This window comes from Diorhabda carinulata, chromosome 5 (assembly GCF_026250575.1).
Source record: "Diorhabda carinulata isolate Delta chromosome 5, icDioCari1.1, whole genome shotgun sequence".
In the NCBI taxonomy this organism is placed as follows: domain Eukaryota; kingdom Metazoa; phylum Arthropoda; class Insecta; order Coleoptera; family Chrysomelidae; genus Diorhabda; species Diorhabda carinulata.
This window is the reverse complement of record NC_079464.1, coordinates 5,685,928-5,708,792: the sequence shown is the minus strand read 5'-3', so window position 1 is coordinate 5,708,792 and position 22,865 is coordinate 5,685,928. Positions and strand designations below refer to the sequence as shown.

Here is a 22,865-nt window from a genome sequence, read left to right as displayed (position 1 = left end):
AGCTAGTTCAGTGATTTTCATCCAATTCCTTGATAATAACCATAAATAATTGGAGCTTTTTCTAACTAAATCCTTTTGTTTTCAATGGATAATCAAATTTCTTAAACTATGATGAAAATAATTTTCTGATAATAGTTGCGAATCGTTGCTTAAGTTATCGCCGAATGTTTCTTTTAATTGGCTTTTTTAAGTCAATGTCTATTATTGGTCTAAATAAAAATAACGGTAACGTTTATGGAATAGTATAGGATAATCAATTAGGTCAGAAAATAATTGGGGAAATTTGTTATGTTTAAAGCTGCCAAGAATCAAAACATATAATTTTGTAGTCATAAAATAAAATAATATTATGGGGGTGAATAAATTTATAACCACACCATTGAGGTTACGGTTAAGGGGAAACGAATTCATGTAATAAATTGATTTGAGAAGTTACTCCTTTTCAGTGGTTTTTGTTATTTGTTTATATCGAAACTCAAAGGATTTTAATCATTCAGCAGAGATCTTAATTTTGATTCAAATGCATTAAAGATCATCTTTACTTTTTCTAATCAATTCTCTACCGCCAAAAAACGATTAATACATTTCTATTAGTACCAACAATGCACGTATTTCAATGTTGAAACAAGCAGTGACACGTTTAAACTCGTTCTATCTAGTCAGTACAGTCATCAACATATTGTTTGTAATGTCTTTCAAAGAACGTGGATTTTGATCAACGCGATGACATTTTTATTTATGTTTTATGTTGAAATATATGAAGAGACTTCAAAAATGTTTGACTACTACAAGGGCTATTCATAAGATAATTATTAAATGATACATTGAAATCAGAATGAGTTCGCTAAAGACCTTCAATGTTTTTAAAAAAATATGTCGCCTGACTATTGAGACATTGAGAAACAGTTTTTTCAGTTTTCCAAAGCCGACAGTTACTAATTTATAGCTTCAGGAAATCTAAGAGCCCCTTTAGGGTAATTAGGTATTCAGGAAGTCTTTGCTTGACATCTCTATTTATGACACTGTCCAAATTATTCTCAATTGTAAACATTTCTCCTTCATCTCACATAATTTATTAACAATGGTTAATTGTTGGGGGCATTATTATTAAATGTCTAGCCATGCCACCAATATCTGGTAATGTCGACGTGGAGAGAGAATGGAAAAGATAAAAATACACATACACGTTGTGCAATCGGTTCTTTCTTCAAGAATGACCGTCGTATAGTTTTAACTTTTCTACATTTTAACCATTTAGCTTCATGGTTTTCGTAAAAATATAAAACATTTTCTTCAACATATGAAATTCTTGAAGTAGTTTATTCGATTTCATATCTCCTGCGTGAATAGCCGGAACAAATTATGAAATATCTGCGGAATATCATACAGTGCCGTTGTAGAAACTGCTGGTACCAGGAAACTGGGAAATATAAAAAAAGAGAATTTTAGCATTTCATTTTCTGCTTTATTAAAAATTCCAACAGTGTCTTGTAAGACAAGAACATAACAAGACATTAGCATGTGAGAAGCCAAAGCGCGAAGCCCTTATCCATAACGAAGAATTTCGAGGGTTTGCACATACATCATATTTCAAAGGAATATGAAAGTAGAAATCGCAAAAAACATCCGAATAGCATAATTTGCATACATCAAAATATGAGTCAGTCATGTTTGAGCTGTGTTCGTGTGGTAGATTTGACTAGACACGATATACAGAGACGGTTCTCAAACCAAATGCATAATATAAACTTTTTATTGCTTTTTCTGAATTTGAAACATTCAAGAGTTACAATAATCTTAATCCTTCATTATCATACTAGATATAGTAACGTTTTTACATTGTATTACCTATTTCAGTTTTTAATTATTCATATTAATATCGATTATTTCCGTTGGATTCATTGTGAATAATAGAAATTGCGCGTGACAAGAAATAGGGGACCACAATCGTAAGCGAGGGTCCATTAGAATTTATTTGCGTTATTTCTCACAAAACTCAAGCAAATTTCACAGCTCTTAAATAACTAGGATATATACAATATTATTATGAAATCATTCATTCCTCAATTAATTTGTTCTCAATCGTATAGTGTTATTATTAAATAGTGCAACGCAACTCAGATTTAATAAACGCATCATTATTTATCGTGACGTGATTTGACAGGTCCCGGATTTATTGAGGTCCAAACAGGGTGTTGGTTGTGTTGTGTGGAACAAAAATTCTCTTCATTTTTGTGCTCCAGTGTTTATGGATTCTGTTAATTCTTCTGACATTCTGGCATCCATGATGACTGCATATTTTACATTGGCTGAGGTCAAAGGTGTGAAGGATCAAAATAATTAGCAATACAAACATTTCATTCTTGTTTCCTCGTGTCATTAAACTCTCAGGTACAATACGATGCCTATAAAAGGTATTTTTAACCTGTTCGATGACTTTTATCGATACTATAATATATATATATAAATATAGTAGTACTGATTTCTGCCGCTACGGCTTGCCTAGCGCAACTCGTCGCCAGTACAGTGCCACGCGGGCCGTTCTCCTGCCACGTTGTGAACGTTTTTGCTAGTGCTGTTTCACTGCTGCTTAGTTTCTTTATGATGGCAAATTTAAGTGAACAACGTGCCGATGTGAAATTTTGTTTTCTACTCGGTAGAAACGCTTCTGAAACTGTTTTAATGCTGGAAACTACTTATGGAGATGATGCTATGGGGAAAACTCAAGTGTATGAGTGGTTTTCTCGATTTAAAATTGGCGACATGTCGATTGATGACAAACCTCGCTGTGGACATCCCTCAACTGTCCGAATCGATGGAAACGTTGAAAGAATTTGAGAGCTTGTGCGCACAGGCCGTCGACATACAATTTATCAACTGTCTGAAGTTAGTGGAATATCTTGGAGCTCGGTTCAGCAAACAGGTGATTGGTCCTTTCACCATGACAACGCACCTGCACACTCAGCCATCACGGTTAGCCGGTTTTTGGTTAAAAATAACATGGTTTCTCTGCCCCAGTCACTTTACTCGCCTCACCTGGCTCCGTGCGACTTTTTCTTGGTTCCACGTATGAAAAAAGTTACGAAAGGACGGCGATTTGAAAACATTGAAGAGATTAAGAGAGGAACGAGACAGGAGCTTGTGCAGCCATCTCTAAAGATGACTTCAAACAATGTTTCGAACAAAGGAAGCACCACTGGGACAAATGTATTACTTGTAATGGAGAGTATTTTGAAGGGAATAAGGTTGTTTTGTAAATAATTGTAAATATATAGCATTTAGAAAATAATTCCGGTTATTTTTGAGTACCCCCTCGTATGCTTGAAACCAAGTATCTCATTTTAACGGTAAATCCGAAAAAAGTGATAAGTGAACGGCAACAGACAACAATTTTGTGAATTAGTGTCATCAATATTTAAATTGTGACTAATTGTTGAACTACCTAATTTTTTTTATTATCTGTAATGAAATACTTAGCTAGTAAACCAATTTATGAACCAGATGATTCGTTTTTAGCTCATAACATCGTATTTTTTAGGCAGGAATACGATCTATCTAAGATAATAGCTCTTGATATGAAATATTTGAATTCTATGACTGATAATTTTCTTTGCGTATCCTTGAACAATAACCGAAGATTTTTATTTCCCATGTTGCTTCAAAATACATGTATCACATCCCTAATTGACAAGAAATCTAGCTGAAGCTGTTCAAAAATAATGAGTTCACCTAAGAATTAATAATTTGAGGTGTTCTGAAGTAAAACTATGTAATTTTCCAATTATGATATGTATAAATTATTATTTTGTCACTATCACAACTTTCATTTCAACTTTCATAATTAACAAGTCTTAAAATAATTGGAAAAATTTATATTCAATGTTTTAAACGTAAAATCTTAATCAATTATTTGTTGTAAATATCACATTTTCTGGAAAAGAAAGTAGATAGAAGGAAAGCAAATTATTGCGACAATCTATAGGGGCAGAGGCAGGCAAAGACTCTTCTGGGAAACTATAACCAGACAAGATCTGCTCTATGTATCAACGTAAGTTAGAACAATTTACGAAAACTAACAGGAGCTCATTCAGGGCACTTTCACCTCAACAAACTCATGAAGACGCTAGCAGATATTACGCCGTGCAGGTTTTGTTACTCAGAAGACAAAACCTCTATCCACATTCTCTCGAAGTGTGAAAGACTAAGAAACTCCAGAGCCCTACACCTGGGAGCACTTAAAATAGAAGACGGGGATCTTTAGGAATTTAAACCATCCCATATTCTAAACTTTTTAGAAGAAGTGGGATCATCTGTAAACACTGGGATCCTCAGTATCGCAGCAAGAAACGGGGACACAATACATCTTTTGAGTGGCAGTGTATACGAGACCCCAAATCTATTTATTTATCCACATATATCACATTTTCTAGAAATATATGATTGCAATTTTGGAACTTCTCACACTTTTAATCACTGTCTTAAAATAGTATATTATTATCATTTAAAACGGATTCGATCATGAATGTATGATAGTCCGTTCGAATATTTTCCCATTCGTGCTCATAGATCTTATGACATGGCAGGTTTAACTCGCCTTTTCCATGGTATAATATATCATATACATATATTACAAAACGCTCATTATTTCTCTGATCGAAACTTCGGTTTTTCGTTCTATCTAATGTAAATTTTCAAATCCCTTAGCCAATAAAGACTATAGCTTGATACCCATTTGCTTGATGGAATTGCTTAGAGCTATTTGAAACAAAAAAGTTCACAAGGATTTGTTTTGATCTAATTATTATGGTTGGTTCATTAAATCAATGGTATAGAATCATATTATTTTTCACATGGATTCCTGGATTTATCTTCATTTTAAATCAACTGTTTGACTTGATCTATAAGCACTCTGACTTAGGTCCAGTGGTTTACTTGATAAAAATTGTCTAATCTTTTGCTGTCATCTAAGCTGGAATTTCTGGAACCGTTAGAGACATTCATACTGAACACACTGTTTATACCACTACTACTACAAGGTAATTGGTAAACAGTTTACCTTCAGTCTCTGAAGACGATAATTTGGTTATTTCACTGTCATTTTGATGTCTAAGAGCTTAAAAAAGTGTTACTCTGTCACTATTAAAAGAATTGTACACCAAGAATTATCAGATTCGGTTCATAATTTGTGAATCAAACCCATAGAAACGTATAAATAATAGCAAAAATTTATTCAAGGACTGTAATACGTCCGAGAAGATTCACTTGCTCAAATCAATTATCATAGACTGCGTAACATCTGTAACTTTAAAAATTGTATTAACACAGAGTCCCCAAACACCAAGATATTTATCAAATGCTTCTTCCTCAACCTTACATCATATCTCCTACTAAAACCATGAATTTGTTGAGAAAATAGTTGGCCAACTGAAGAGTACCAAAAGTTCTATCAGAAAGAATATATAAAACACTACGAAGACTATGTTTTAGTGGCTAGGTATGGAAAAGAATCTTGCGTGGAACGTCCAATAAAGTCTAGTTAAAAAGATGGATCAGATTTTTAGCAGTGAAATGTTTTGAAATGGATTATATAACTTTGGAAATGTGAGTACGATTCTGTAGAAAAATATTTCACAATAAATACACACAATATGACTTTTTTCTTTCTGTGTGTTCGTGATTTACTTCGAATATATATTCTCAGACATACCGGTGCCGTTTGGAATGTAATCTGTCGTTGCATTCGATGTCGTCACTGTAATTAGAATAATTACAAGAAAATAATAACTACTATAAACGCAAATAGACTCACCAGAAAAACATTCAATCTAATTGAAATGAAGAATTTTCATTACGATAAAGTTTACTAATTGGAAAAAAAATTGGAAAAAAATTGGAAAAAAATTCCGTTTTAAAGCAATATAGTGATCTTGAAAAGAAAAACTCATGTCGCCAAACAAAAAATCAAAGTAAGATCGTAATGAAAAATTATAGTAGTATAATACCAAGAAGCCCTCATCTTTTAATACACTTTTGCTAACTTAAACTCGACATCTTTTTATTTTGTTATCATTTTCTATAGTTAATTCATTTAATTGATAAGTATATGCATAACATATCTTAATGAATGAACCAAATCCTTTCAGCAATTCAATATTCCTCGATTCAATTGAAAATAAAAAGGTCCCAGTACATATGGGAGAGTATCCGACTTGACATTCGTCCGCCTACTCGCTTGATGAAGACAAATCGGCAAGTCCAGTGGTTTAATTGGGAAACGAGCTGTCGGCCCAATAGCTATCCCCTCCACCACAATTTGCCTGTTCTCTTATTCAGTCTGAAGATTAGATGAAGAGTTTGTCCTGTAGTTCATTGTTTTGTTGGGTTTCATAACATATCATATCATATCTTAAAGTCACTCAAATATTTGGGGAGTCGTCCTTAACACAGATTATCACTCTTTCACATCTTCACTTGTTTTTTACCCATGCTTTACGTTCTTTGTTTATTAATTCTCGTAACACTTTATGTAGTACTTCTTATATAACCTCATAGGCTCTGTCAAAATACTAGGGCTTTGAACTCCTAGCGAACCATTGATATAATCTCACAACGTTATAACTAGAACTTCCAGACGTGGTCTGATTTGTGATGCGTGTAGATTTGTGGTCGAGTACTGGGGCAAATTAAGTCGAAACAAATACTGGACCTAGTAATTACCTCGCCCACTCTACTCGATACGTAGAAATCAGTAAGGATAAAAAAATATATCTACCTACAAAATTATTAGGAACGATCAAATACAAATGCGGTATATATCGCATTAGGAACTTATCCCATCACATGTTCCCCATTGTGACAACCGCTATAGCAATTACTCAGAATTAATTGAAAATTTGCTCTTCTCTCCAAATTTGGTTCTCCAGCTTTTGCCAATACTCGAAGAACGTCTGCGTTGTGAACTTGATGAAAATAATATTCTTCTTCTTCCCCAAAAGTTATCTTCTTCTTTCCAACGATAGAGAATTGTACCTTCAGTTTTAACTCTCTATTCTTTCTTTTCTACCTTTTCATTCTTTTCTTTCTTTTCTTTTTTTTTTCTTTCTTTTCTTTCTTTTCTTTCTTTTCTTTCTTTTCTTTCTTTTCTTTCTTTTCTTTCTTTTCTTTCTTTTCTTTCTTTTCTTTCTTTTCTTTCTTTTCTTTCTTTTCTTTCTTTTCTTTCTTTTCTTTCTTTTCTTTCTTTTCTTTCTTTTCTTTCTTTTCTTTCTTTTCTTTTTTTCCTTTCTTTTCTTTCTTTACTTTCTTTTCTTTCTTTTCTTTCTTTTCTTTCTTTTCTTTCTTTTCTTTCTTTTCTTTCTTTTCTTTCTTTTCTTTCTTTTCTTTCTTTTCTTTCTTTTCTTTCTTTTCTTTCTTTTCTTTCTTCACTTTCTTTTCTTTCTTTCTTTTTTTTTCTTTCTTTTCTTTTTTTCCTTTCTTTTCTTTCTTCTCTTTCTTTTCTTTCTTTTCTTTCTTTTCTTTCTTTTCTTTCTTTTCTTTCTTTTCTTTCTTTTCTTTCTTTTCTTTCTTTTCTTTCTTTCTTTCTTTTCTTTCTTTTCTTTCTTTTCTTTCTTTTCTTTCTTTTTTCTTTCTTTCTTTCTTTCTTTTCTTTCTTTTCTTTCTTTCTTTCTTTTCTTTCTTTTCTTTCTTTTCTTTCTTTTCTTTCTTTTCTTTCTTTTCTTTCTTTTCTTTCTTTTCTTTCTTTTCTTTCTTTTCTTTCTTTTCTTTCTTTTCTTTTCTTTCTTTTCTTTCTTTTCTTTCTTTTCTTTCTTTTCTTTCTTCTTTCTTTCTTTCTTTTCTTTCTTTTCTTTCTTTTCTTTCTTTTCTTTCTTTTCTTTCTTTTCTTTTCTTTCTTTCTTTTCTTTCTTTTCTTTCTTTCTTTCTTTTCTTTCTTTTCTTTCTTTTCTTCTTTCTTTCTTTTCTTTCTTTTCTTTCTTTTCTTTCTTTTCTTTCTTTTCTTTCTTTTCTTTCTTTTCTTTCTTTTCTTTCTTTTCTTTCTTTTCTTTCTTTTCTTTCTTTTCTTCTTCTTTCTTTCTTTCTTTTCTTTCTTTTCTTTCTTTACTTTCTTTTCTTTCTTTTTCTTTCTTTTCTTTCTTTTCTTTCTTTTCTTTCTTTTCTTTCTTTTCTTTTCTTTTCTTTCTTTTCTTTCTTTTCTTTCTTCTTTATCCACTCTTTTTTAGATCCCTTGCTATATGTTTCATTTGTCTTTCTTCTCTTTTCTTATACTATCTACGCTGTATCAAAGTTTCCCTTCCCAATTTTTGTTTCTGTTGTTTATAGTAATAGGCTATTTGGTTGACTTATATTTGCTGGTATACTTCCTTCTTTACGTTTTCTTCTAATTTGTTTCTCCTGAAAACTGTATCATATCATGTGAAAATAACTCTCTGTTTTTAATTTTCTCCTATTTCGTTTTTTCTAATTATTATCTCCTTTAGAGCATAATTTATTTGATTGGTTGTTTCTACAAGCTCGCCGCCTCCATATCTATTTTTTATCTTTGTCTATTCTATCATTCATTTAGTCTTCCTCATTTTCTGTTTTTGCATATACACTTCCATAATTAGGTCTTTATTGTCTATATAGAAACATGGAAATATCTTTTTAGTCCAGTCAATGACGTTTGAAAGATTTAAAACTGTATTCTAATTTCTGCAGAGGTGTGATTTTGATTTCTCCGTCGCTCAGTTTTTAAGCAATAAAGTCCTTGAAAAAACCTTTTCGTTGGTTTTTTAATATCTATAAAATATTTTCTAGCTCATAAAAAAACGATAAAATCAATCAATAATAGTTTTTTAATTATTTTGATATTCCGCCTAATTGCGAAATCACCTCAAACTAATTTTTTTCTGATAAATACTTTATACTGGTCCAACACTCAAAACGTATAATGAATGATCGGCAACAATTTTGTTCAAGAGCGGATGAGAATATTTTTTTATCGAAAAGAAAATACGAATCAACATTATTCTCTTCATAACTCGCTTAGTTTTAATGATAGGATTTAAAAATAAGAACAAAGGTGAATCGACGTAATTTGAGAAAAATGCATTGATTTTTGGTTATTGTACGTAGAAACATTCTATTTTGGCGTTGGAAAATATCAATTAACTTTGGACAAGCAATAATATCGGTTCTATAGGACCTGAGTGCATCATAAAAACACAATTATTTCTTTTTAGTAGATATTATTTTGTCAATATTGTCAATTAAATGCATATGTTTCCAGTTATTTACGAGAAACTGTCTGTGAATGTGGTTTTTTTGCCCGAAAACTCATAATTTCTTCAATAAATGAAATATTAATTGACAAAAATCAATTTATTTTCATATATGCATCCACTTCCAGGTAAAATGCCACGTCTGGTAGAGAAAATAAAGGACTAGTATAACCTAAATTCAAATTTTTACTACATTGACTGAACTATTTTAAACTTTCTTCTATAAATGCGTGAGATGTATATGGCAAAGGGATAAGTTCTCTGTTTTTGTCAAAAACCACACTGTTTTCAAACAATCATAATAAATTTTGATAGGTTGTTTCTATATAATATTACTGAAAATACTTTTCTTATCAATTAATTAATATCCAGTAAGATTAAAAATCAAATTATCTCAACATTGTGCTTTTAATTCATTTAGAACTGGAAGCCCTCAGTATTAAATTGGATAATCCGGTCGATTTGAATATGAAATTCCATTCAGTGAAATGTGCCTCGCAAAAAATATGAAATATCAGAAAAAATTCTCCTGCTTTCGTATACTTTTAGTCTTAAACAGAAATAGAGGCCCGTCAAAAGAAGCGGGTAGACTCCATAAAATTGATAAGGGAAATAACTGGGACGTTTTCTGTTTGTCAGGCAGTCGGAGGTTGGAGAATTTATGGCATTCTTAGAGAGGTTGGAACGCCGTCACCTTCGTGAAGAGAAAACGAGAAGGGCACCGCTATTATTTTAGCTGAGAAAATTCTGCGGACATCCAGATGCCGACTTCTTATTCAGGAGTCTTCTGTTCTCATAAACAATGAGCCCTGCGAAATACGTAGCCACCCTCGCAACGGATTTTTGTCCTTTTTCTTTGTTGATTTATGGAATTCAAAAGATGAGTAACTACTGATTAAAATCATCAGAAATTTTTTCCATTGATTATGTGCCACGTTATATTCGGGCGTATTCAATTTATTTCAATTCGAATTTCTCCTAAACTTTATATCGATTTTCATACTGTTTATATTTAAAAAAACTGAATAGAAAAATCTCCAATTTCCATCTATAAGTAAAATAAAAAACATTTGTTTTGATGGTTTCATCATTAGAAAACATTGTAAATGAGAAAACTATGTACAAGTCATCAATTAAATTATTGGTTGTCGCATAAGAAACCTAAATACACGGGAACATTCATTATAACCTGTTATTTTGCAATAAATTAAAAAGAAACAAGATCAGAGAAGTGGAAATTTTAATTATTTCGAAGAGTCAAGCTCCAACTCATATCTTTATTCTTGAATTAGTTAATTGTTTTAGAAAAAAACATTCAAATTGCAAAGTTAAGATATCAAAATAATAAAATCAGTGTATTTGATTAACCAGATAATTTTCCACCAAATCTGATTCAATATCAATGAGTTGTAGACCCAAATTTATAAATAATCCCTCTGTTCAAAACGTTTGTAGCTACATCAAACTCTTTTTTGAAAAAATATCGTGACGTGAAAGTGAAACGAATTTTCTGAACAGAACTCCACAATGAAAAATATTGTTAATCAATGTTTCGCGGTAATAAGGACTTTGATAGTCTTGCTTGAGCTCCTCCACTGATGGTGATGAAACTTTCCTTCTTTCCATGTGTAATACGTTTAAGTAATAAAACATCATCCTAGCACCAGGAATCGACATCGACATCCACCTGTTGTGGAAAATCTCGTGTTGCATTGAATTTTACATGGTTCAAGGGTTGTGGCATATAAAATTATAAATAATGCCACATTAGGTTTAACATCAGTAGCAGAAAACAGGAAATAAAATTTTGAGGAAAAAATAAACACGTCTTGGAAAAAAAATAATCTGAGGGGCTATATCTGGCGAATAGGGTGCATGAGGTATCATTTCAAACGGGTATTTTGAGGAGTTTGACGATTCTTATTATAAAAAAGGTATCGAACTAATTGAAAGTTAGGAGAAATTGAAATAATTAATACATTTTCTTCGATTTCCAATAACTATTTGTATAGAATTATTAGCTGGTTCTACAATATATTGTCATTGCGACGCAATTGAAATAGTTGAAATATAAATTGTTATATATATTAAATTGTCGATGTAATTAGTACGAATCGATGAAATGGAGTTTTCCGAAAAAAAAAACCTGTATACATACAAATATATACGAATTGAACCTTCGACAAACAAAACATCCATTAATTGTGCGCGAATACAAACACTCGGTGTCAATTATTCGGTCGATTTGATTAACGTCTGTGTAATCTTTTTGTATAACTTTTTAGAATAATTAATTAATAATAACGTCAATGTGTAATTCGAATTTTGTTATTTCACCGTATTTGTGTTTAATTTTCCAATATAAACAATTTATAATGGCGTGTTCAAACATGTGCTGCTATAAAACATTAATATTACGTCCTCCATAATGACGATAAATCATTCAAGCTTAGTACAAAGTGATGGCGGTGGATATATCAAGTGAATATTCATGAAAGGGTCTTTTATAACCTCGGAATTAGTGTTTATATTTAAGCTTCCATTTTTAAATTTCATCTGCGAACGTGCTTCGTACAAGTAACAAACGATAGTTGAACGTGTTTGTACAGGTTTAACTATACTTCAGTTCAAAATTAAAACGTGTCACTAACTTTTAATATCGATATTTACCAAGAAAAAATCGACCAGACTCGACAGCTTCTACAATTGAGCCTTGCATTTGATAACAGTTACATTCAAAACAACACCAGTCGAGAATCTGAACTACGAATAAAGAGAACTATTCTTAGGAAACAGAGGAATGTATTTGAGCCAAAATAATAACCAATCCTTTCCGCTCTACCTTTCCAAAGAAACTCCAAAATCGTTTTCCACATAAACCTAGAACCACCAAACCTTTCTATACTATAACTAGAATCTTTCTAGAGGGATCAAATTTCTTCCTTTTTGAATGCATTCTTATCGAATATTCTCCGACTACACTATAGTCAATAATAAACATCAAATTAGTTAGCATGCTGACCTCATTAGTCAAAAATCACACCAACCATTCACTAAGCAAAAGACACTTCATTAATAAACTTGATGATTACAATAACTTTGTACATATTTACGCAGACACATCGAAATTTCAAGATGCTACGGGTATCGATGTCATTGTACCAAGTTTCAAATATATGCTAAGAGCTCCTCCAGCTCCATTCACTTTCTCTGCTGAATTATATGCAATATATTGAGCTACATACATCACTAATTGGTCAGACGTACTTAATTACTTCATACTTAAAAATTGATCACCAACTGCAATATATACAAGATAACTACAAAAAACAATGCATATTGTTGGATGTTCTCACAAACTGGAATAAAAGGAAACAAAGGAGCAGACCTGGTCGCTGCGAAAACTGTGAATGATGATAGTGCGGAGTGCGTAAACTTCGTCAACGTCCACATACAAACTTCTTGAAGTGAGAGATTCGTAGAGATGAAGTTCTTCTAACGCGTCTCCGTCTAGGTCATACGTGACTGACTAATAGCTACTGCAATTGCAAATTGACAACAAAACATATAACGTTAGAGGGTCCATCTGTTAACGCGGAAAGATCATCATTAAATCTTCCACTCGAAACATTATCCGGAAAAATCGCTAATAACCAGTAGATATATGGTATAGATATAGAAGTATTCTCTCTACAACTGCTATGAGAAATGACCTACATAGTCCATGATTATTTGACGTCATAGTCACGTGTCAGCGACAAGTCTCAACAAGCTTTACAAAAAGTTTCAAGTTGCTGCTTCGATTCATTTTATTATAGGTAGTAGAGCTCGAAAGATCACTCAAGTTTTTTTTTGGATAATTTATCAAATTGACTTAAGTGCTGGTATAAAATTTTTGATTGAAGAAGGATTAACGCCAGTACAAATCAAAAACAGAATAGACATCATTTTTAATAATTATAAATTGGTCTAAGTTGTTTCCTTGAGAACGAAAATCACTCGTGCAAGAGATCCTATATGGTAACTACTCCAGAAAACAATATATTGGAATAAATTGTCGGAGCCTAAGAACAAAAAAATGCAGTACAGATCAACATGTCCTAAACAAGTGTTCTAAGGACCCTAGATGAGCAATTTATACAAGGCAAAAATTAGAGCAGGAGGATGTTTCGAATTCTTAGCGTAGTTCAAAAATAACGTTTAATTTCGGTTTTGAGCGATTTTTGGACGTAGCCGCGATGACCAAGGAAGTGTAATCCTATCAATTGTGATAAGTGATGAACCCAACAAAATTCCATGGAGAGGCATCGTAAAAGAGAACCAGTGTCAATAAACGTGTAGGTCACGAAAAGTATGGAAAAAATATTGCTACAAGATATTGGGAATGCGAGGATATCTTTTTTATTGATTTTATTGAAACTGTATAAACATTTGGAAGTATGTGGAAGTAATATTAGTTATGACCTTCCTTTCTATGTTAGGAATAGAATTTAATTCTAATTTCAAAACCATACTACAACGTTTAGAAGGAAAATTGACCTTCTAGAACGTGAATTTGCATCATGAATTTATTTTCGAACAATAAATGAGAAGGTGATTCTTGGTATAAAGCTGATATGGTTCGGCGTCTGAGAATCAAACAACTATAATCACTTTCACCAAACACTAAAGATGTCTACTGAATATTCTTTTCTCCATATTTGAATTATTAACTTGACAAATGATCTAGGAATAGGCTAATAGAAGATATGCCAGCACAACAGTAGATCACAGCAAGTTCCTCTCGTTTTGCGCTAAGATCAGTTTCCAAGAAACTGAACTTATCCACCTCCTCAACTGTTTATTATGTCCTTATTGAGTCGCATCTCCGATATGTCCTTCCCTTCTGGGGAACGTATACTGCGACTCAATTTGAGCGAATCTTCAAACTTTAAAATAGAGCTGGTCTTACTGCGGGGACTTCTTTAAAAGATTTAAAATTCTGACTCTTTCTTCCTTATTTATATTTGAATCCGTTTGCCTAATTCGTAAGCACGCTTCTCCAATTTCAGAAAGATCGTTGCACTTAGGAACGCGGAGCACGATCTTTACCTACCTACTCCACGTTCAGAATTAGTTGAGGGCTCAATATTTTACAATGCAAAAATATGCACAATCACTTGCCATTTGAAATCAAATCCATATAATCTTTTCCCACCTTTCGCAATAATTTGAGGACAGATTTACTGGAAAGTGCCTTCTACTTTGTAAACGACTATTCTAATAATAATATTTGATATAATTTTGTTACTCATTATATATTGAAATTTTATTCTATTTTTATCTTTATTTAGTGATTTTTATGCTTGTTTTCCAGTTTTAACAAGATTTTGTTTACAAAAAGTTTAATTCATGTAACTTAAGTGTGTCGTAACCATATAATCGTGAAAAAGTTTGAGTAGAACCAAATCCAAATCCAAAGGAATCATTTGTTGTTAGTTCTGGGAGGATTTTTTTTTGAGATAGACACAGAGCTGCTTCCTATTCGTCCAAGGTGTATTGATGCAGAATTACAACGTTAGGTATATACAATACGAACTCAGCTTTGGCTAAAGTTCAAGAGAGTTTTTGAATGTTCAAAAAATATTTGTTTAGAAGAACATTCATGAAACAATCACATTAAATATGATAACTAGTTTCCCTCGACGATTGCTAGTGGTTATTAAACTCCATGGAGGTACAAAATGCTTAGAAGTAAGTAGATAATTTCGAATAGTGTTGCGTGTTGAATACATCTTAACTCAGTTATAATTTTTAGTCTTGATAAAGATCAAATAAAAGATTGGTTGGCATTTCAAAAAACTCTTGTACAGCTTTATGACATCTTCACCTAAGTAAGTAAATATTTCATTATTTTGTTTTTTTTTGTATCTGATTGCCAAGTGTTGGAATTTTAATTAACAGTGAATGTTTTCTATATCAAGTTTTTGTAATTACTTTTGAATAGATTTTATTTAAAACTAATTTGGTATTTAATGGAAATAGTGATCTAATGATACTTACCAATGAAACAGTTTGCCACCCATTTTAATGTCTGATATATCTGATGAATCTTCGGCGCTTCTTTTCAAATTTTGAACAAAAAGATAAATTGAGCAATTTTTTACAAAGTGATGACTGAAAGAAAGCGGAAAAATTAAGACTTACAAAACTTACACTTGAATTATTCGTATTATTTAAAGGCTCAAAGGGATCAAAGATGAAAGAAACAATGAGAAGAGAAAATTCCTAATTTATTTGTTGGAACTGGGTCATAAGAAAGTGTTTAGCTAAATTGGTACAGCACCGGGCTTAGGAAGAATCTTCTACAATATTCAAATTGACAATCATACTTTTCGTATAAAAATGTCTGCTCCTTATATAACAAAATATTGTGAAATTTTAAAAGTTTATCTATGAACTGAAGTCGAGAGCTGCGAATTAAGCTATTCGTATAGGTCCAGAGGGTGAAATGGTTTATGAGACAATCAGTATCATAATACAAAATCGATATTGATTACATTATGATTTCTAAGCATTTTTCATTGCTTGCAAGTATCTCGTATCAAATATCAATTATTTATATTTAAATGTATATAGTAAGTCCCAGTATTATTGTTATACATTATGTTACATTGCATTCTGTTAAAAAAATGCTTATAATGAATTGAAGACATTGTTTTATACCACGTTAACCACGTGGTAAGTATGCGAGTGAACAGTCAAGATGCAAGTTGATGTTACTACTAATAAATGGTCTCTTGGAGTACGCTAGCAGTTTTAATCTCCAACTTCACAATAAAACATATTATAAAGGTACTTGTATTTTATTTTTACCATCACGAAATCTTCATCGTCGCTGCTTTCAATTCTCATTCTCTAGAGATTTTTATCTAAATTGAAAGTTAGAAGTTGCTACGTTGTTATTTCAAATTGACTGTTTCTGGTATCAGAAGTTTAAATTCTAACCAAATTATTGATTAAATCGTTTCTAATCGCACCTCTATATTTTCTAATACATTCAGTTTCTATTATACTCAATATAGTTAGCTATATATAGACTATTGAACTTTAGCTTCAAAATAGGCTTTAGTTTCGACAATAGCCTCTTTCTCGGAGTGAAATTTTTAAGGTACTGGAGACCAGATTTGAAAAATATGGTGGATGTGATAGCAGTTTAAAACTTGTGTTGATAGAACAGTTCTTTTTTCTCCAAATGGAACTGGTTTTCCGCGATCATCTCTTCCAAATGCTCCAATAACTCAATGTCATAGTTGCCGTCTACAATTTTGCTTTTTCAAGATAGTAACCTTACCAACCGTTTTTAAGGTGATTTATCAATTTCAGTCCACTCGGTGGACGGTCGATTGAACTCCGTTGTGAAATATTAGAGCTATGTTTTCACATATCAACGTTAAAATTTGGGTTCATCACATTTACAGCTCCAAATATTGCTGATAATCATCAATTCGTTAGAGTTTTTGGTTGATTTAGAGCTGACACGGCGCCCACTTTGAACAGAGCCTTCGAATACCCAAGTTATCGCAATTAACTGCATTTTGCGATTATCTGAACTTATTTTTTGTTGTTTATCGGATATTCTAGAAGGGCTCTTATAAAAGTGTTGGAATAATCAATTAATAAAGTTACAAATAGCCAATTTTTCATATAACATTTCTCCATTATGTATTCAATTACTTAACTAAACTAGTTTGCTTGAGGCGCAAATATAATATCATCGAAAATTTGATGTACTTCAAGACGTCGGGACGACGTAATGCATTTGGAATTAATTAAAAGCAAACAAAGCCGTTCAGCGACCATTCTTCCTATTTATTTCACATAACAATAATGACATTTTCTTATCACTTCAGTTGGCAATAAGGAATTATTACAAGTAATAAAACAGAGAACACTAAATTTAATAAAAAATTTATATCGATCGATACTGTCTTAATTAAATAAATTCCTTCTGATATTTATCAGTGGACATTGCAGTGAACAATCGTGGAATAGAGAATAACTTGATAAGGTATTTCGAGACTAAATTCGAAAGTCGTCTCTGTTAAGAAGAAGAAATGAAAGGGATGTACTTATTTTCATAGTATTAACGTTCGGGATTGAAGGATTTCTGTTTATTCATCATAAAGAAGGATTATAGCTCCATCTCACACTATAAATTTGAAACAAAAATACTACGAGGTGTAATAAGGAACGTTTTCGATGAATTTCTGTAGTGGCATTTTCTTCAAGTAATCAAGAACTTGTTTCGGCTTGTCAATTTGATACTACAATCACTTGTCTATCACGTAACAAAAATCATTTACATTGAGTTTTGTTTCAAGTTCAAAAAAGTTCCAAAGAAACTTTCTAAATGTTCAAATCTGTCTTTATTATCAAAATTGATACTGAAGATTAATAAAATTGAAATTGATATAAAGTCTCCTATAAAACTCTGGGAGGTCAGTGACTTACTTCTCCCTAAAAAGGCTTCTCGATTTGAGTAAAACATGAGGATATGATGTTACCTTATTACTTTGTTTTGGATAATTTCCTTCTACTTTTTTTCTTCTCTACTTAGACATGAGATTTTTGTTTTTATATAGACATCTGCCCAATTAGAAGAACCTATCACCCCAAAAAATGGTCCGGCTCTGGAAGATAAGCAGTGAGATGAAAGTGTAGCTTGAGTAGTTAATAGTGGGAATTATAGATTATAGTATAGGAATAATCCTATATTCGCAAAAACTACAGGGTTTTCAAAATTTCATGATCTTTCAGAAAATTAGAAAAATCGCACGACAGAATTTTCTCTAGAGCTGTGAAAACTAGTTTTAAGGCAATTTCTAGGCTACAGGATGTACGGTTTTCCAAGAACTGCATAATCAACATTATACAAGGAAAATCATCAGTTTTTTATCTTCCTGGTCCTGCTACTACACTCACTACAGATCCAGTAACAATATCAATTAAGTTGTCAATGTCTAAAAAACATTTCCTAGTGACAAAAGCTCAATTATTCCAATCAGTTCAAAAAATAATGGATGAATCTAGTCAAAAACTTTTACGGAGCTCACAAGAAGAGCAAATATGGAATCAGGATCTGCGTTGAAGAAGTAAAATGTTACTTGACAGAGCAAGAGTATTTTTGATCCCGAGCGATCCAATCAGAAGAGGATTTTTTGATTTATTTTCAAATTATACATAGCCTCTGGTGATGAAAATATGAATTCCACAGTTCTGATTTTTATAAACGTTGCTGGGATTATTGTGCTAGCAATGATTGTTTTTCCTTGCAAGCCAGATCTTGGACACTTTGCTTCAAGTAATTTGCTAAATTGGGTATCGGAACTTCAATGGGTGGATATATGTAGCTACATTTCATAAATACATATAAAATGTGTTCAATACTTGACTAGAGAACGAGTTATACTGTTTTTGGATGTCTATGCATCATATTGAACTCTCCTATCGTCTAATTTCGGTGCCTACTCAAATTCAATCATTTACTGCAGCCCCTTAATGTAGCTGTATGTGTTAGGGCACTGAAAGTTGCGTACAAAAGTATCGTAAGAATTTGATCATATAACTGATAATATAGTCAAAAAAAAAGTCAAGGGTCTGGATTATACTTTTTTCAGGTGAAAACTGCGCACTTTGAGATTATTTCGAAACTTTTTAATTTGACTCGACTTCTTCCAGGATACTACTACACCGACATACAATTATACTATCCGAAGCACGTTCTCATAACGAAGTTATTATCTCCAGAAGTAAAACATTTGACCTTCGTTCTCTGAAGATGATAACTTGGTTATGGAAACAACAACGTCTTTAGAAATTCCAACTTAGATTACAAATCAAAAGATCAATTTCTATAAAAATCGTATCGAATATTTATACTATGGATTCATATTTGAATCACTTCTTTGAACTACTTTAAATCCAATACTCGTAGATGTCGGATCGTCTTTATGTAATTTCTACCTATTGATCTCTCTTGTTTCGCTAGCAATTCATAAGAAAACGTGAAAACGGGAGAAATTCAAACGTGCGTGTGGTTGAAACTGAGGACTTTGCATATTTAAGTTAAACCCTTAACAAGAGGTTCGCTCGTTATTACTTATATAACGGAATATAATACGCTTTGAATGGTTTTCAGAAAAAAGAAATTAATGATTTACAACATAATGAATATAAATTTCATTTTATAATTGTTATAATATGAAGAGTGTCTAATGGAAATGGAAATAATTAATCTACTTGAAGAAAAGCCGTGAAAATTGATAAGGTTGAGATCTAAATATCTGGTACTTGAATAAAAGCAGAAAAAAGGGTTTTAATAACTTTGTCACAGTAATTAAATGTTTAATTTCACTTTTTAAGCACGATTATGATCGAATAGGTTATATTTTTTATGTATAGTATTTCTGCTGCTTCTTCCTAGATGTTCCTTATTACTGTTAACATCTTAAACATTCCAAAGACGTGGTCTTTACTTGGTAATGCACAACATCGTGATTAGATAATCGTCGTCAATCGTTCAGGGCTCAGCTATTCCCCGCTGTAGTGAACGAAGCAATTATAATCAATATGATAGCCAACATGGCAGTCAACAATCGATAATGGTCACGGTATGCGAAAAAGAATAAATATATGGTAAAATATCAGTTCTGTTCATACTTTTGAGTTTGGAATGACCATGAGATCAATAATGAAATGTATTTTCATCTAATAGGAACTTTCAATAATTCGATGCTGGAATTGTGGAGAGCTAAAGCATGTACGAAGTACTCCCGCGCATGAAGAACTCGCATCCGACCCAGGATTATTCGAAAGACTGTCTCTTATTGAGAGTTTTTGTCAGATGTAGCAGTTACAGTGTATATGTGGATGGAGAAGTGGATGGGAAGAAATATTCTTTGCAGGTAAACATTGAACCAACTAGAACCATAATAAGACCCGATCTGATAAGCTCCAAGAAAAATCTACCAACCAAGATTCGACTTCGGATGGTGGAAGTGTTAACATTCATGGAGAAGTTATTAGAAAATGAGTAAATTGGGGTCATATATAATGTTTTTATCTTTGGTGTACGGTACTAGAAAGTTTAAATGGGATAGATGTTTTCCCAATATAAATTATTTATCTGACGTATAGGAAAATATTTTAATTTTCCCTCGCATCGAATCCATTAAATAAGTATCAGAAATCATTATAATGGAGAAGAACGAACTCTTTAGCTATATTAGAACCTGAGATATAGATCTTTGAATGTAGAAAAATTGCCAAAAACCTACAAAAATCCATAACTCCACATTGAATGGCTGCGACTAGCTCCTCTCCAACTTAACCGATTTAAGTGTTCAAAAACATAAAAGAAAGAGGGTGCTTCAGCGAGTGTTCTTAAACCAAAACGAAGCCTCTATCTTGAATAGAACCTGATATATTGAGGATAGAACGTGTGTATGTGAAAAACTCCCATAAGTAATGTACAGGGGGAAATCGCATTTGAGTATAACTTGAGAATGGTGAAAATTGGATGAAATCCGATGGTTGATGGCTAATCTGTGCATCAATACCTTTCATTGAAAAAAAAAATTAATCAAATCGGTTGGGTAGAACGCCTGAACGGACTCGGAATGGAAATCATCAATTTTTTTAATATATAAGATTTAAAATTATCCGAAGAAATAATTCTAGTATAATAGTAGTACAAACGGCAGTATCTCGGAAAATGCTGCTCGCTATTGTGCGTCTCAAAAAAATATGTTTCAATAACATCAATCATAATTAAAACTTCTTTCTCTCGTCTTATCTCGCAAGGAATATTTAGCGTCTCGTCTGGTCTTAAAAGCGGGACCAGACGAGACGAAACTCTCGCAAACAAGAATTGTTGTGATTTTTCACAGAATAAGTGTCGATACTTGTGAAATTTGTGATTATTTTTGAGGCCCAAATCTCCGGTCGAAACTGAACAATCACGTCACTATTTTACAATAATTGATATAAAATTTGGATGTTTTCTTTTTATCCCAATTTTTTTACATCTTTCTCAGTTATACTATTCAGTGTGCAATTACGAATCGTATTTCATGTTCTATTATTTTTTCCTTAATTTGCATATCAAACGAATTAATATTTCATGAGCTTCTCTATTATTATATTCCCACTAGTTTCTTTTTTCAACTTGTTCTACACAAATACACTGTGTTAATATAATATGTTAAACAGTATGTTCGAGTATTTAACTTGAAATCCTGAATAGCCTGATAAATAGCTTGTTAAAATTTTATCTTACCTGAGTTGAGAATTCGCAGTAGTAGCTGCAGAATTTGTTGCCACTGGCGATCTGGCCGGAAATGCAGACGCCCTGGGGCTTCCGCTAAGCACATACTCTGAAACAGAATTTACATATTTACAATTAATGAGAATTTTCGACGGTAAGAGTAAGCTAACCACATACAGACTAATTACTACGTTTAAATTGTTAATCATTTCGTAGGGTGAGCAATCTTTGTTATGATATATTAATATCGTGGTATTCTATCCCAGACATATACGGGTGTCTCAGAAAATTATCTCAATTTCAAGTATCTTTCTTGATCGCATTTATTTACATCTTCATCATAATATATGATGAAGATAATAGATGAAATTGGTATGACAAGAATTCATAAGAAATGATATCACGTGTATAATTCAACTCAAACTGAAAAAGGGAAGTTTGGACTAACTACCTAAAGCTTGAATAGTCACTGGAAAAATAATTCATGAAAAAATTCCAGGCTGCGCAACGATATATGTAGTTAGGCATAACAAAGATATTATAATTCAGTAGATTAAATGGATGATACACCTTCCTGCATCAAAATCTATAATGAAATGGAAATAGATCTTATACGAGCAATTTTCTATCATGATTTCAAAAATGTAATTCGTTTTTTATCTCTACCACGTCTGTTTAACTTACAAACGGATAATTTCTATCATGGTAATTCGTTCCCGGGTAATAATTAATTAGATAGACACAGATTCTGGCTCAAACGACAAAATTTTGTACTTGCTATGAAAAGTATCCTACATTACCCTAAAAATATTTTGCTACCACCGCTGCACAAAAAGCTCTGATTGATGGAGCAATTTGTGACCGTTTAATCAAAAGGAGGTGCCTGTCTCAAGTATCTTTCATACAAATTTTCCCGCATTAGCTCAGACAGGATCAGAATCAAGACAGGAATACTCTTGGGTCAACAAATTCGAATTTTGGTGAAAGGCGCAAATTTTGGAAAAAGTATGAATCAGAAAGAAAAACTAGCTTGGATGAACTTGTGTACGGTTTATTTAATAGGAATGATGTTCTTTGTAGTAAAGAGCAAGATAAACGGTTCTATTAAGACATAGAAGAAATGGAAAAAGGGTACCAAGGTAGGTGGAATAAAAATATGATGGCGTACCACTGGTGAAATCTCAAGAAGAATTGTTAAGACACCCAAGAGTATGCAGCAAATAAAAAAAAGAAATTTCAAAAGCTAAACTTAGATACTTTTACGTTACTATCTTATCCAATTTTCGATGTTTCAAAATGCCATG

At 32.1% G+C, this 22,865-nt stretch overlaps 1 protein-coding gene across 3 annotated transcripts in view; it reads right to left on the bottom strand.

Annotated features, from left to right (window-relative positions):
• LOC130893827 (teneurin-a) overlaps positions 1-22,865 on the bottom strand; it is a 572,912-nt gene that overhangs the window by 325,450 nt on the left and 224,597 nt on the right. For all 3 annotated transcript variants that reach the window (XM_057800233.1, XM_057800234.1, XM_057800235.1), the window contains one exon: positions 21,574-21,670. In XM_057800233.1, coding sequence (XP_057656216.1) covers positions 21,574-21,670 — 97 coding nt within the window. The remainder of the gene's footprint in view (positions 1-21,573; positions 21,671-22,865) is intronic.